This window comes from Garra rufa, chromosome 7, assembly GCF_049309525.1.
Source record: "Garra rufa chromosome 7, GarRuf1.0, whole genome shotgun sequence".
NCBI lineage: Eukaryota > Metazoa > Chordata > Actinopteri > Cypriniformes > Cyprinidae > Garra > Garra rufa.
In genome coordinates, this window is record NC_133367.1 from 44,356,562 (window position 1) to 44,371,356 (window position 14,795).

At 37.7% G+C, this 14,795-nt stretch overlaps 2 protein-coding genes across 2 annotated transcripts in view; one reads left to right on the forward strand and one right to left on the reverse strand.

Annotated features, from left to right (window-relative positions):
* Nucleotides 1-1,244: 1,244 nt before the first annotated feature.
* Nucleotides 1,245-2,988, forward strand: LOC141339119 (methylcrotonoyl-CoA carboxylase subunit alpha, mitochondrial-like). The gene is made up of 5 exons (XM_073844751.1): nucleotides 1,245-1,712; nucleotides 1,842-1,979; nucleotides 2,064-2,171; nucleotides 2,252-2,323; nucleotides 2,409-2,988. The coding sequence occupies exons 1-5, from the start codon at nucleotides 1,707-1,709 to the stop codon at nucleotides 2,529-2,531; spliced, it is 447 nt and encodes a 148-aa protein (XP_073700852.1). The 5' UTR covers nucleotides 1,245-1,706; the 3' UTR covers nucleotides 2,532-2,988.
* A 3,856-nt stretch (nucleotides 2,989-6,844) lies between these two features.
* Nucleotides 6,845-14,795, reverse strand: part of atp11b (ATPase phospholipid transporting 11B) — a 100,371-nt gene continuing 92,420 nt past the window's right edge. Inside the window, exon 30 of the mRNA XM_073844780.1 lies at nucleotides 6,845-8,284. Coding sequence (XP_073700881.1) covers nucleotides 8,203-8,284 — 82 coding nt within the window. The 3' untranslated portion in view covers nucleotides 6,845-8,202. The remainder of the gene's footprint in view (nucleotides 8,285-14,795) is intronic.

A 14,795-nucleotide genomic window follows, 5' to 3' on the forward strand; every position in this document is an offset into this window, starting at 1 on the left:
ATGTCTTTGTTGAGTATCCTGGGTCGTTGCATGATGGTGCTTAAGAACAGCCCTGTTTACACTGGCCGCTTATATCCACCTGCAGGAAAATGCATCCTCGGAGATGGTGGGTATCCCTGTTTGAGCGCGCCTATCTGCCTCATCACCCCGTACAGAGAGCCTGTACAGAATCCGCACCAGACAATTGTGTGCCGGCTCTTCATGAGCATGATTACCTGTAAGACAATTTAAGAGGTTAAGACTTTGCAAATCAGTTCTTGTTCTCAGATTGACATTGTTTAAGCTTGTCTTTAGCTAGTTAATATGTAAATAGTTAGGTGTGTGTGGGTGGGCACAGCCCACAGGGTGTTGTGATGCTTAAAAAAATGCAGTAGTAGTTAGAGAGAGGTGGAAGTGAGTGCATAGCTTCTGTGTGCATCCCTCTTGCTTACTGCCACTGGCAATGTGATGAAAAAGCAGTTTTATGAAAGTAACTTTATGAAAAGTTAAAGGGAAAACTACTAATCAGTGCTTAGGATGCAAAATTATGATACATTTACATTTAATCATAGCTTAATGCAGTATATATACACAAGGATTTTTAAATTATATAGTAAATAAAATAAAAAAGATAGAAAATCAATAAGAAATCCACGATAAATCAATAAATCCACAGAAATCAAGCATTAAAAGTAATGCAGTAAAACCTTTGCTTGAAGTGTTAGTGTGTAAGTTACTACATTCAGTTTCAACAGCACCTGCATTTAAGGACATTTTACGTAATTTGTTTACTTACTCAAAACCTTTAATGGCAGCATTTCTCCTTCCAATGAAGAGGGTTTCACTCGCCACTCTCCACTGAATAAGGAGCCGAGTGTGTTCATCAGTCCCTGTAATGTCAAAACAGTAATCATTAGCAATGATCAATCTAACTTGCATTGACAAGCTGAAGCATAACGTTACTTATTACTAGCTTGATATGCAACCAACAAAATATAAACTAAAAATGAACACTAGTAAAAAGGAAACAAATCGTTTTAATTTCGTTTAATTTTCTAATCTCATTAAACTGCTTAACAACTAATGTCTACGTAAAAAAGCTGTTAACAAGCTGATGTACAAAACAACTTCTTACAGCCGATTCACGAACTCACCTCATCGATTTACAATGTTTAAACTTTCAATAAGTCATCCGTTTATTTAGATTGTGTTAAACAAGTGTAATTTAATCACAATAAACAACGTTTTATCCTGAAGTACTTACACTTGAAAAGAGCCGCGTCTCCACTTTCCGCCATTTTTCGAATGTGACGCCTCCTCTCGCGGAGCCTCATGGGATAGGAAAGTGTCCATGGTGTGCGTACTACAGAATTCGGCCGGAAGCAGTAGGTCATCCGGGTACTTCTCGCCTACTGAATTTCGAATACTATGAATTCGGACATACTACTCGCCTCGCATACTGTTTTTCGCGTACTATATAGTAGGGTAGTATGCGATTTCGGACGCAGCGTATGGGATTTTTCCCAGTTTTAATCGCCATTTTTAGGAAAACCGTAAGTCGGATCAGTTAGAAAAGATAGAGCAACTGGTGTCAGATCAGACTGAAGGTCTGGCCTGAGTTTGTAGAGTTGAGAGACTTTCTCAAGCTAACTTACTAAATCATAAATATTATATCTTTTGCAGAAGTGGCATTATCCATTACATACAATCTAGATGGGACATACAGTATGGAGGTAAATTTTATGTTTTGGACTGTCAAATTAAAATCACATCGGGTTGTTTGACAGATTTCACAGTCTTAAATTAAGTGCATGTACTAAACATGATTTTCCACACATCTTGGGCTCATTTGTGGTTGTTAGACCGGAGGGCAGGTGTTTCACGTATCAGGGCAGCTGCAGATGGAGGGGGACGTGACCTACCTGAGCTGCTCCGTCAATGGAGTGCTGTCCCGACCCAAACTAGTCATTCTGGACAACACCGTACACATCTTCTCTATGGTGGGTTTCTTTCGCCCTTTCGCACGTTAACATCAATTCAAGACTATTCATGAGCTTTTGCGTTTTGTTTTGGTTCCTATTTAGGAGGGAAGTGCTCAGGTGGACGTACCTGTGCCCAAGTTCCTGGCTGGTGTTAGTGGCTCCAGTGCACAGGGTGGTGCTGTTGCACCCATGACAGGCACTATCGAAAAGGTACTTAAGACCCCAGTCAAAAATCACATCATCTACATGGAACCCAAAGTGTAACATCTTGAACTTGCCCTTGTTTGTAGGTTCTAGTCAAGGCTGGAGACACAGTCCAGAAAGGAGATCCTCTAATGGTTATGATTGCCATGAAAATGGAGGTGAGGCTCTGCCATTGTCTTGTTCGGGACACTTTGTAGTCTATGTCTATATTGCACCTGACCAGGTCTTTGTCTTTCTGGGCAGCATACCATCCGTGCACCCAAAGCAGGAGTCATCAAGAAGGTGTTCTTCAAGGAGGGCTCACAAGCTAACCGTCACGCAGCTTTGGTGGAGATGGAAGAAGAGGAAGGAGCTGGAGAAGAGTGAACCTATGGATGACTTGAAGCTCAATAAACAATCTTGAAGAAGCACTACAAATTAGTTTGAGATTTAACAAGTCAACTAGAAGCATTCGTAAGAAGATCTAGTCACCTTTGTAACTTTGTTTGTGAGGAATTCAGTCTCCAATAATTTGGTTTTTCTGTGGTTCTGGTCTGGTTCTTTTATACCATGATGATCATGGATGAAGATCAATGGCTGAATGACTTGCCATCTTTCTACAAACATACATATATGCATTTTAAGAAAGGAAAAAAAAAACCGTGTTGTTGACTGTCCCATACCTCTAAAAGAATAACGAAAACTCCTGTGTATTAAGCATTGCTTAATACAGTTATGATATTTGTGGTAAATATGGTGCCTTGATGTTAGACTACTGAAGAAAACCTTTAGAATCTGAACACTTCTTAACCCTAATCATTAAAGTTTTTTTTCTATGCATCAATTGTAAGAAGTCTGGCGCAATAATTCAGTTTTCGATCAAGATTGATGGGTATAAACCCCATTGATCTCAAAGACTTTAGGACTGGTGCTGCAGCTGTTCATACTCTATAAACTTTGAATATAAACTTTGGTGCTCTACCTATAATATGTAATACTACACACTACCAATCATCAGGATAAACACTGATGAGTGAGCAAATCCGACCGTGAGCGTGAAAGCTGGCGTAAGCAAAGTGTAACCAGTCACCCCTTCTTATAGTGTCTTTTCAATGCTTTACTCATCTGACCTAATGAGATGAGAGATTTCATGTTCATGATGGTACAGTATATGTTTTGGCACATGAAGCTTGTTTAAGATAAGTTAACCTAAGCTTATGTTGCAGACATGTTCTCTCCGTTTGCCTCCGGTAACGGGAGACGATTCGATGTCCTGAACTGCAGGAACCTGACACTGCTGCTTGAGGACAACAGTAATGTTCATGCTTCGATAAACACACACATATATCTACATAGTTTTTAGTTAAGTACTTTAGTAACATATAAATGACAATACAGCATTGATAACTGTTATTGCTTTAAAATCCATTAAATAGTTGAATAGTCTAGCAGCTGTAATGGAACACAGGATGTGCGCTTCATCTTCATGACCACCAGATGGCCCTAAATTGACCATGTAGAAAAGCTTCAAGTAATGAACCAAGGTATTACAGGTCTCATTTCTTCATTTTGCAATACTAAATGCTTAAGTTGTATATTCACTTAAGGAATAGTTTGAAACATGTCAAATTGTGAATGGTCCCTAACATTTAGGTTTCTCCGCTAAACCTCAAATCTCATTCGAGTTATAAAATCACCCTTTTGATTGCTTTTACATTTATCCAGTTGATGTTTTCAAATAAATTAGATGATTTTGTAAAGGTCAGGAGTCGTTAATCACAATCAAGTGTCTGGGGTCATTAGCATCCTGCCATAATCGCTTTGACCAGATTCTTGACTAAAAGTTCAACATGAATATTATTACGAATGCATTTGCGTATTAATAGACGGCTCAGTCATTCTTCCACATATGAAAACTACAAGACCGTTCTCTTGAAATAGAAACAGCTCGTCTGAATTATATATGAGCGCTAATGAACAGCCATTGATCATAATGAAGAAGGATGTCAGCATAACAATCCTTAAATAGATTTCACACCACAAGGCCTGCAGAGTAAATGAGAATCTCATGTAGAAATGCCACCCAGAGGAGATGCAGCGTTTTATTTCGCTGAACTGCCGTTATCTGTAATCCAGATGAAGTACGAGGTAAATCATGTCTTTAGATTTAAAGGGATAGTTCACTGAAAAATGATAAACACCCTCAAGCCATCCGAATACAATCAGAGTTACATTATAAAGCTTAAAAGAGCCAAGACTTTTTTAATCGCAGTGAATGGCCGTTGAGATTTTGAAGTCCAATAAAGTGTATCCATCTATCATAAAAAGTGCTTCACTCGTTTCTGGTGGGTTAATAAAGGCCTTCTGTACGGAATCGATATGTTTTTGTAAGAAAAACATCCATATTTAAAACTTTATAAACTGTAATCTCTAGCTTCCGCTAAATGTCGTAGTGGCGTTCTAGCAAAAACATGGGATGTAGGCGTAGCCTAAGCTTCAGAAGTCTTTTAATAACCGACCGGAGCAACATGGAGTCACTTTTTATAATGGACAGATGAATTTTTTTATGTTTCAAAATCTCAACACCCATTCACTGTCATAAATAAAGCTTGGACATAAGTAAAACTCTGATTGCATTTGTTTGAAAGAAGAAAAGTCATATAGACCTAGGATAATTGAGGGTGAATAATTGGAGTAATTTTCATTTCTGGGTGAACTATCCCTTCAAATCAAAGAGTACGGCAGGGTTGAGAGATTTCACACTATGTTTGAGAATCATGCATTCAATTTTCATAAATGTCTCTGGATCATGTTTTGTTGTTAAACCGGAGGCCAATTGGAGGGGGACGTGACCTACCTGTGTTGCACTTTTGTAGTTTTTGCTCTTTCTTCAGTATTTATGTCATGACTGGAGGATTGGTATTTTGAAGTGTGCAGGTGGACATACCTGTACCCAAATTACTGGCTGGTTTCTCCAGTGCACAAGGTGACTGAGGCTCAATTCCTGTTCCTAAAGTATGCAAGATTAGGATTGGTGCATCCCAAATCAACAGTGTTAATTTGTAACACCTAAATCGAATATACATATTGTCATGTTGACATTGTCCAAATACATATATGTAGGTAGGTGTGTATATATATATATATATACACACACACACACACACACACACACACACACACACACACACACACACACAGACAAGCCCAAATTTATAATTTTTTTTTCTTTTTTTTTATTAGAAATGACACAGGCTTCTCCCAAATGATAGTAAGACGATGTACAAGAGGCCAAGGCCAAGTTCCTCTGAGATTTTTCCCAGTGCGGAACGTCTCGCATTTTTTAATAATATTTTGCACTGTAGCCACTGGAACTTCAAAACATTTTATTAACAATAGTGTGGACTATTTGGAATGGTATAGAACTTTGGATTTTCCCAAAGACTGACAGTTTGCAAAGGGTATGAATAATTTTGGACATGACACGTTTTGTTCAAATGTAAACAAAAGTGGAGAAATATTTTTTTCCACAATGATGCCTCTTGTACTTGAAGCCTGTGCCATTTCTGGCCAAACAAACCTTGCTGCTTGAATAAAAATAACTTTAAGTCAGAATTTGCCAGGGGTATGAATAATTTCAGGCTTGACTGTAAATATACATGTATATATAATGAATGATTAGATGGTTCAGGGCCAGCTTAAAAGCTGGGGAAGGGAATACACTCAATATCTAGGGGTGTTTGGACACTTTGTGGGGAAAATCAATGGTACGCCATTTGGTTTAAGCCTACACTTATTTCCATCACCATCTATAAACTTCTTCAGTAGCTGCGGTCATCGTATCAGTATTTTATTGTCCAAGTTATGTTATGGTAAAAATAGCAACAGAGTGCAACCAATTTACGCCATTCACATTTTTTAAATAACGTCAATATTGCATGTGTTTTATACTACATATTTTAGTAAGAGACATCATTTACATTATATTAAGCCATATAAGCCTTTAAGATCTTGTAATGAGAAGTGACTTTCCAATCAATTTCTGATTAAATTAGCAGTTTTTAACTGGCCTTGAACCATCTAATCATTCTTATATATATATATATATATATATATATATGCGCAACACCCAGGCTTCCCTTTAAGAAAGCGCTACTAGTTAGTTCAGACTTGAGATTTCTGACTCAAGTTTCTACAATTTTTGGGGTTTGATTTGTGAGGTTTCCTCTGACATGAAAGTCAGAAAGGTTCTTGTTTATCTAAGTAAATGGTTCTTTATTCGCTGTCCCCTGTTGTTATTTTGTACTGTGATGTCATTGTTTGGAGGATAAAGATGAGTTTGTTGGCCCCATTTTCCTGGACGTCCACCGTCTGAAATGCTTGGCTGATTATCCGGGTTAACTGCTAAATGACTGTGGCTTGGAGAGAATCTCCCACTAAACATATTTGCAAGTATTTGCATTTCAACAACACCAAACCACTGAAGTATAAAGAGAAAAACCGTGATCACTTCATGCTGTTTAAAGAGTAGTTGCAAACATTTGTGCTGCCAGAGCCACACTCATGAAAAACTGCTTAGCACAGTGATATCTCTTGAGTCTTACTCACTTTTGGCACTGGTTAATATTGTTCACAATTGCACTGGGAAAAAAATGGTGTGGGACTCAAATGTGGAATACTAATAATCATAAAACACTAGATTTTATAAAGGTATTTATTCTGTAAATAGAACTTTCATAAACATCAGCAATTAAACATATTCACTGTAAGGAGAGTACAATTAGAAGAACATATGTTTACACAAAAAAAGATGAAACCGCAACATGGATGATTGACATCACGGCTAGATCAGGTATTTCCAGTCTAGATTGAGTCTTATTGCTAATGTCTCTGAGTAACAAGCGGCTTACTGCGTTGCTATATAATTCAAGAGAACACATTATATAGCAAAACACTTGCGCCGATTGATTTCAACACAAGATTTGAAATGATCCGTAATGATCCGCGGTTTAGGAGTCATGAGAAGAGTGATATACAAATAAAAAAAAACAAGATAGAAGTAGTACCAAAATAGAGTAATCCACAGTTCATAACGTAACCATACTCCATCCATAAAATCGGACTCCCAACTTCCACCCGGGTCACGGCACCAGATTTCATCCGACGCCTGTGAGGTCCCGGTCTTTGCAGCAAAAATAAAGAGAAATCCCGAGACTAGACTCCTCAAGTCGAGAGCATTTAGGCCCAGTTGACTTAGGCCTCTGTTACAGGGTTATTGAGACATATCGGCCCAAGTGCAGCATGCAGTCTGATATCATAAACTTCAATATAGTTGATCTAAGCAAGTTTAAAACGGTTGTCTCAATGCTCCGGCCTTGCAATAACCCATGGCCCGTGTAGGATGAATTTCATTTGATTAAATACACACACGCACACACACACACGGACGAAAAATAATCAAACAGCTTGTGATGAGTGGTTAGCAACACAAGCAGAAAAACAAGGAACACAGCAACAATGATAAATTAACCGGTGACAGTGGTTAGAGATGACAACAGAAATAATATGCAGGCACATGACTGATGGAGGTTAAAGTGATTGATATGAGAGTTTCCTTCAAGAACTCTGTCGCGACATTCTTGCATCATGATAGTCTGTACGATCCACAACTCTCAACAAAAGGCTGGGTGTACAGGTAGGCATCTTAGGGTAGGAGGCTACAGGTTTGCGAGCTAGCGCGCTCACTTTTAATACCTTGAAAATCAGGCAATTAAAAGAAGGGAATTATGGCTTCAAACAGACCCCCTCGTTTTCCTCAGGAAAGACGGCGGCCCTTCGCATACAGTTCTGTGGGTTTGCTAGCAGCGGAAACTCAAGACACACAAATCCTTTGGTTTTTTTTGGAGGAGCCGCTTCCTGTCCCTTGCTGCTGACCACATATGATGTGAGCTTTTTTAAAGTGTGACAGTCTGGCTGGTGAGTGGATAAGGGCACGGGGACAGGGTCAAGGGCAGAAGTCTCCAGACTCTACGAGCTGGTCCATTTTTGGGCTGGTGCATTAACAATGAGAGACCTCCATTGGCGAGAGCGTCAGGATGCTCCGGTCGTTGGAGAAGAAGGTGTCCGAGTCACTCCAAGATCTGGAAGGATCAAGGAAATTGCGAAACAGTGAGGGGGACAGTTTGGAGACTTGTTCAATTCAAAGCTGCTCTACAGTCTATAGTTGCTCAGAGAGGGACGTTTATGACCGATGTGGGACCTGAATATTAGGGATGCACAACTGGGGCTTTCGCACGACATGGTTCTAGGACAAGGATGGGCAACTTCGGTCCTGGAGGGCCACTGTCCTGTAGAGTTTAGGTCTAACAAGCTTCAATCAAGATAACTAGAAAGCTACAGGCAGGTGTGTTTGATTAGGATGACTGGAGCTAAACTCTGCAGGACAGTGGCCCTCCAGGACCGAAGTTGCCTGTCCCTGTTGTAGGAATATTTTCCATACTAGTGGAGTAAATATTTTTGCATGGCTTTTTATAAATGCTGGGAAGCTGGTGTTTTGTATGCGTTTGACCAATAATCGTACACTTACGTCACTTGCAGTACTGGTATTCTGAAGTAGGAGCTACTTTAGTTCCTCCAAACGGAGCTCCTAAAACTAATACGCTCCTAGTCCTGGAGGGCCACTGTCCTGTAGAGTTACGCTCCATCTCTAATCAAACACATCTGAACAAGCTAATCATCTACTTTAAGATCACTAGACAGCTACAGGCAGGTGTGTTTGATTAGGATTGGAGCTGAACTCTTCAGGACAGTGGCCCTCCAGGACCGAAGTTGCCCATCCCTGTTGTAGGAACTAGCTAGCAGGGTGGTTCCCAGAGAACGGGAACACTGAAGCATCCAACAGTGACGTCTTTATTCGTGGCATTTACAAAAGCCAACAACCGGTGAATGGAGGACATCATTATCTGAACTGTTTTTGTTGTGTCGTGGGTTTCGAGATAACGGAGATGGAATGTAAACACAAGTTACGATTGATAGAGCAAAAAGTTGGGCTAAGAAATGAAACTTTTTCTAATGAAAACCTGTAGCGTAAAATATCATCGAGACTAAGAAAAGAACACAAGACCTTCGAGGAGTCAATATTTTTGCATTACTTTTTTAAAACGCCGGGTAGTCAGTGTTTCGTATGCGTGTGGCCAATCATTGTACACTTACATCACTGCAGGTTCCTAAAGAAATGTTTTAGACCCTACTTTGAAGTAGGAGCTAATTTGGTTCCTCCAAACAGAGTTTCTAGAATTCAAACTGTTCTTAGTTACTGCGGTGTGAATGCGACAAAAAAGCAGGAACTTCCGCCAATAGTTCTAGGAACTACAACAAGGTTCCTCTGGTGCGAAAGCCCCAAATATATCAGTTTTTAGTGCTATTGGTTTGATTATTATCAACTATTTTCCTCAATTCAGACAGTGATGGTTCTAACAGTAATAAACACGTCAGTTTTTTTTGTCATTGATTAAAATATTATTCCATTCTGATTCTTTTAAAATGTGAAATATATTATGTAAAACAACTGTTATGCAAATCATTAAATTGTATTTTGACTATATCATTATATCGGCCACCTTGGTATCTAATTATTGGGATTATACAATTTGATAATTGGTTTCTAGGTCATTCCGGTTAACCAGTATATTTTTTAATGCACCCATAATATACAAATCTCAAATAAAATGTAACCTTGGACCACAAAACCAGTGATAAGGGTCAACTGTAATTGATCTGAAAATAGTTTGTTAGGATAGCAGAAGATTTGGCTAAGATACAACTATTTGAAAACTGGAATCTGAGGGTGCAAAAAATCTAAATATTGAGAAAAATGCCTGTAAAGTTGTCCAAATGAAGTTCTTAGCAATGCATATCACTAACCAAATTTAAGTTTTGATATATTTATGGTAGGAAACTTACAAAATGCACTCATGGAACAATATCTTTACTTAATATTCTAATGATTTTTGGTATATATATAAAAAAAAAAATCAACAGAATGTATTTTTGGCTATTGCTACAAATATACCCGTGCTACTTAAGACTGGTTTTGTGGTCCAGGGTCACAAATGGGTCCTTAATTGGGCATTTCACCCAAGAATGAAAATTGTCATCATTAACTCACCCTCATGTCTTTCCAAACCCATATTTATACATCTTCGAAACTAATAAAGAATTTTATTAAAAGTATTCAGTCCCTTAATTCAAAGTCCATTGCGCCAGAACATAAATGCTTCAAAAAGTTAATCAAGACATCGTATAAGTAGTAACTGATCAACGCAAATACATAAAGCACATCAAATATGGTAAACAAGCTTAAACGTGCTTTCTTGGCAAGTGAAAACCAACGAGGTTTGTTTTCATGGGTGGCACAAGCAGTTAAGCTCCAGTTTTATGAACTTTATGAAGCGTCAAAGTTTTGGCGAAACAGACTTTTAATGGAAGGAAGAAAAATCTATCTAAATCTTCTTTTGGATTTTGAATGACATTAATAGCAAGGGTGAATAACTGAGGAGAGTTTCCATTTTTGGCTGAACTATACTTTTAGTGGTCCTTAATAACATCATCCTCCAGGAAGTGACCATATTGGTTTAATATTAGTTTAACTTAGGCTCTTGATTTCCACCCGGTTAGGTCCCATAATGTTCAATGTCTTGCGATTGTTATTAATTATTGGGGCTACCAGAGTATTCAGAAAGTCCTGTGTACGTTTTTAGATGTGCATCCCTTCTTACAAATCTCTCAACTATTGAACTCTTTGCGCGTGGAGATCAGTAAGCAACAGTCAGAGTCACAGTCAATGGAGAAATGGATGAGTGAGTGTTAGTTCAAGATGGGTTAATGTGAAAGGTTAACAGACAAAAAAAAAATATTTAAACACAACATCCTTCCACAGCCTTGACATTCACATAGACTACATTCTTATGAAAGTATTAACCTTTCCTTGGCCCTTAAAATGTTGAATATGGTACCTATATATGAAAAAGATCATTTACAGTATATAAGTAAATATACAAACTAATCCATAACATAAATCTATCGCTTGTAGAAAAATATGTGTATATAGGTTCACTATAAAATTTATATTATATTTGTAAATAGAGTGAAATTAAGCAGCCCTTGAGGATCGGAGCCGTTCCAAAGCTGTATTCCTCAAACGCCAGACCTGCTACTCTTGAACACCAGAGGGCATTGTCTTCATCCAATGGACTAAGCCCTCCGAAGCACAGCCATGTTATAAATACATCCATGCTATATAAGATAAAGAATACATTGATAGCTACAGTAATGCGATTCTCTTTGGATAGAAAAGTGGTTGAGGGCAAATGTAAATGTACCATCGTCATGTTCTGCAGATGAAGACAACCGTTTTAAGACCTTGAAGAGGTAAAATCAGAGTGTGTACTTGCATTTTTGTGATTAAATGTATGTATATGCGGCTTACTGGCTTCATACCATAGTAATCAATCTCCTATATTATCTAAAGCAGTGGTTCCCAACTGGTTTTTGCTTTAGGACCCAGATTTTGTTGTAGACATCAAATGTTTTGACCCAGTGTACCAAGTACACAAAAAATGTGCAAGGTCAAAGAAACATGAATAAATTGCTTGCTTTTGAGGATGAAGTCATGCTGGCATCTGACTAATGTGATGTTATTCTACCAAGCAACTAATGATTTTGTGCCAAACCAATGTAGAGTGTGATGCATAGGGGCCAAGCAGCGCAGGTTTTCTTGAGAAAAAGTTATGAAATTTGGCCCAGATAGAGGAGAATAATAACATAAACAGTTTGTAACATAAACATGCTTTAGGTAATACTAATAACTTTTGAACCGTAAAGCTTAGAGGAAAATTTCTCATGTTGAGTCAAATGCATACCCAAACTAAATTTGTACTGTTCAAGATTTTTTAATTACTCTCTCTCTCTCTCTCTCTCTCTCTATATATATATATAAAAAAAAAAAAATCACGTTTTTAAACACGTAATGGGTTTTGCCAAAACTGGCTGAGATAATCTTCAGACCATGCTGGTAACAAATTATTAAAAGCTTTTTGAAAGACCAACCCATTCTCAAATGAAGCGAGGACAAATTTAATGAAGATCTCGCCAAATTGGACGTGAGGCTATATTTACGCAATGTTTTAGCACATTCAAACCAAACTTGGTACATGTCATCACAAGCTTTACCTGAGGCTACATGCAGAGTTTTGGGACAGCGTCACCTACTAGTCAGGAAATATGAAAAATGGCTATATTAATCATCCGACAATTGAAAAATGCTGTATTTTTTTTTTTTTTATAAACACATTAGCACTTTGTCATGAAATTATGTATGCATCATCAGGACCATACTCTGAAGGTACTCAAAGTATCAGAACAGCGCCAACTTCTGGTCAAAATTAAATTTTTAATAAATTGCGAAAATTTTATAATGAAATTTTTGGATACCAATTAAGCCACATTGAGTCGAACCTGAAGTTCGCCATTTTGAATTTCTTTGAAAACCCACTTTTTTTATTTTTTTTACTTCTCCTAAACTTTGGTCTTATTAAAAAGTTATTAAAAGCTTTTTGAAAAACCAAATGGTTCTCGAATAACGTTTGCATTAATTTGACGAAAATCAGGTCAAATGGGACATGAGGCTATATCTCTGCAACGTTTTAACATATTCAAACCAAACACAGTCAATGTCATCATAAGCATCACCTAAAGCTACATGCAGAGTTTTGGCACAGTGCCACCTACTGGTCAGGAGATATGAAAAAATGGCTATTTTAGCTTATACGTTTTGAAAAGTTTGTCCAAAACTGGTTTCTTCTGATTCAGCATCTCATGCCAAATAGAATGATACTCAATATTCCCATATTGGCTGTATTTTTTCCCCAAATGCATTAACGTATATATACAGACATTTACTCTGTATATGTCATCAGGACCATACTCTGATGCTTTCGATACCAATTATGCCATATTCGGCAGTTTGCCAATTTGAATTTCTTTGAAAACCTACTTTTCTTTACTCCTCCTAACCTAATGGTCTGATTTTTGATGAATTTGATTAAGATCACAACAAACTGTGCGCGAGGATATCTCCAACATTTTAGCATATTCAAACAAAACTTGGTACATGTTATCAAAAGCATCACCTGAGGCTACATGCACAGGTTTTGCCACAGTACCACCTACTGGTCAGGAGATATGGAAAGTGGCTATTTTTGCACATAACTTCTAAAGAGTTTGTCCAAAAACTAGTTTCTTCTGATTCAGCGCCTCATGCCAAATACAATGATTCCCAATATTGGCAGTATTTTTTTACAAATGCATTAGCGTGTGTGTCATCGGGACCATACTTCAATGCTACTCAAAAAGTATCAGAACATCACCACCTTCTGGTCAAAATTTAATATTGAATGAATTGTGAAAATTTTTTAATTTTTCAATACCAATTATGCCATATTCAACAGTTTGCCATTTTGAATTCCTTTGAAAACCTTTTTTTTTTTTTACTCCTCTTAAACTCATGGTCTGTTTTTTGACAAATTTGATGAAGATCACAACAAAATTAGGCTGTATTCGCCCAACGTTTTAGCATATTCCAACCAAACTTGGCATGCCATCATAAGCTTCCCCTGAGGCTACATGCAGAGGTTTTACCACAGTGTCACCTACTGGTCAGGAGATATAAAAAAATAGCTATTTTTGCAAATAACTTCTGAAGAATTTGTCCAAAAACTGGTTTATTCTTATTCAGTGCCTCATGCCAAACAAAATGATGGCCAATATTCCCATATTGGCCATTTTGAATTTTGGCATTGAATGCTGTATTTTATGAATGCATTAGTGCATCGTTCCAAAACTCTGTATGTGTCATCAGGACCACACTCTGACAGTACTCAAGGAGTTTCATTCTGGTCGAATTTTTAAAGAAATTTAATTTCAATTGAATTTTGAAAAATTTGGTGACATTTTGCGATATCAATTATACCATATTCGGTCAAACTTGCGGTCTGTGATTTTGAATTTCTTTGAAAACCTACTTTTGTTCTAACTGTCACTAAGATTGGCTCAGTTCATCATTCGACCATGCTGGCAAAAGTTATCAAAAGCTGAAACTGTTAGCATCATGCCAAGCTGCTTCTGAGGCTGCAACTGTGTGTCAAACGTGAAAAGCAATTAAATTATATTAGTAGTGACTGTATTTCTTGATTTTATTTCTTGTATTTTTTGACTAAACTCTCTTTAGCCACTCGTTGCAGTTGGTCTGGTGCTCCTTCTTTGCGCTTGGCCCCTTAATTGCTGTTTGCAGCTATATCTTAGCATTATTATTCCTTTTATTAAGATATATGTTTGGCATTTACTGCCTTTACTGCAACACGACTGTATAAAGGATTGGTAGGAAACATAGTGGGAGAGAAAGTGAGATAAGGAAAGCAATAAGAATGGCAACAAGTGACTCATTTTTGGCCCATTACCCACCAGTTGAGAACCACTGATCTGAAGACGCATGGAAGAAAAGCAGTACAGATCATTGATAAATGCAACAACATAGTCGTTTAAATGCTTCGTTTGAGAGACGGAAAAACTGTAAACGAACGGCGATAAAGTGTC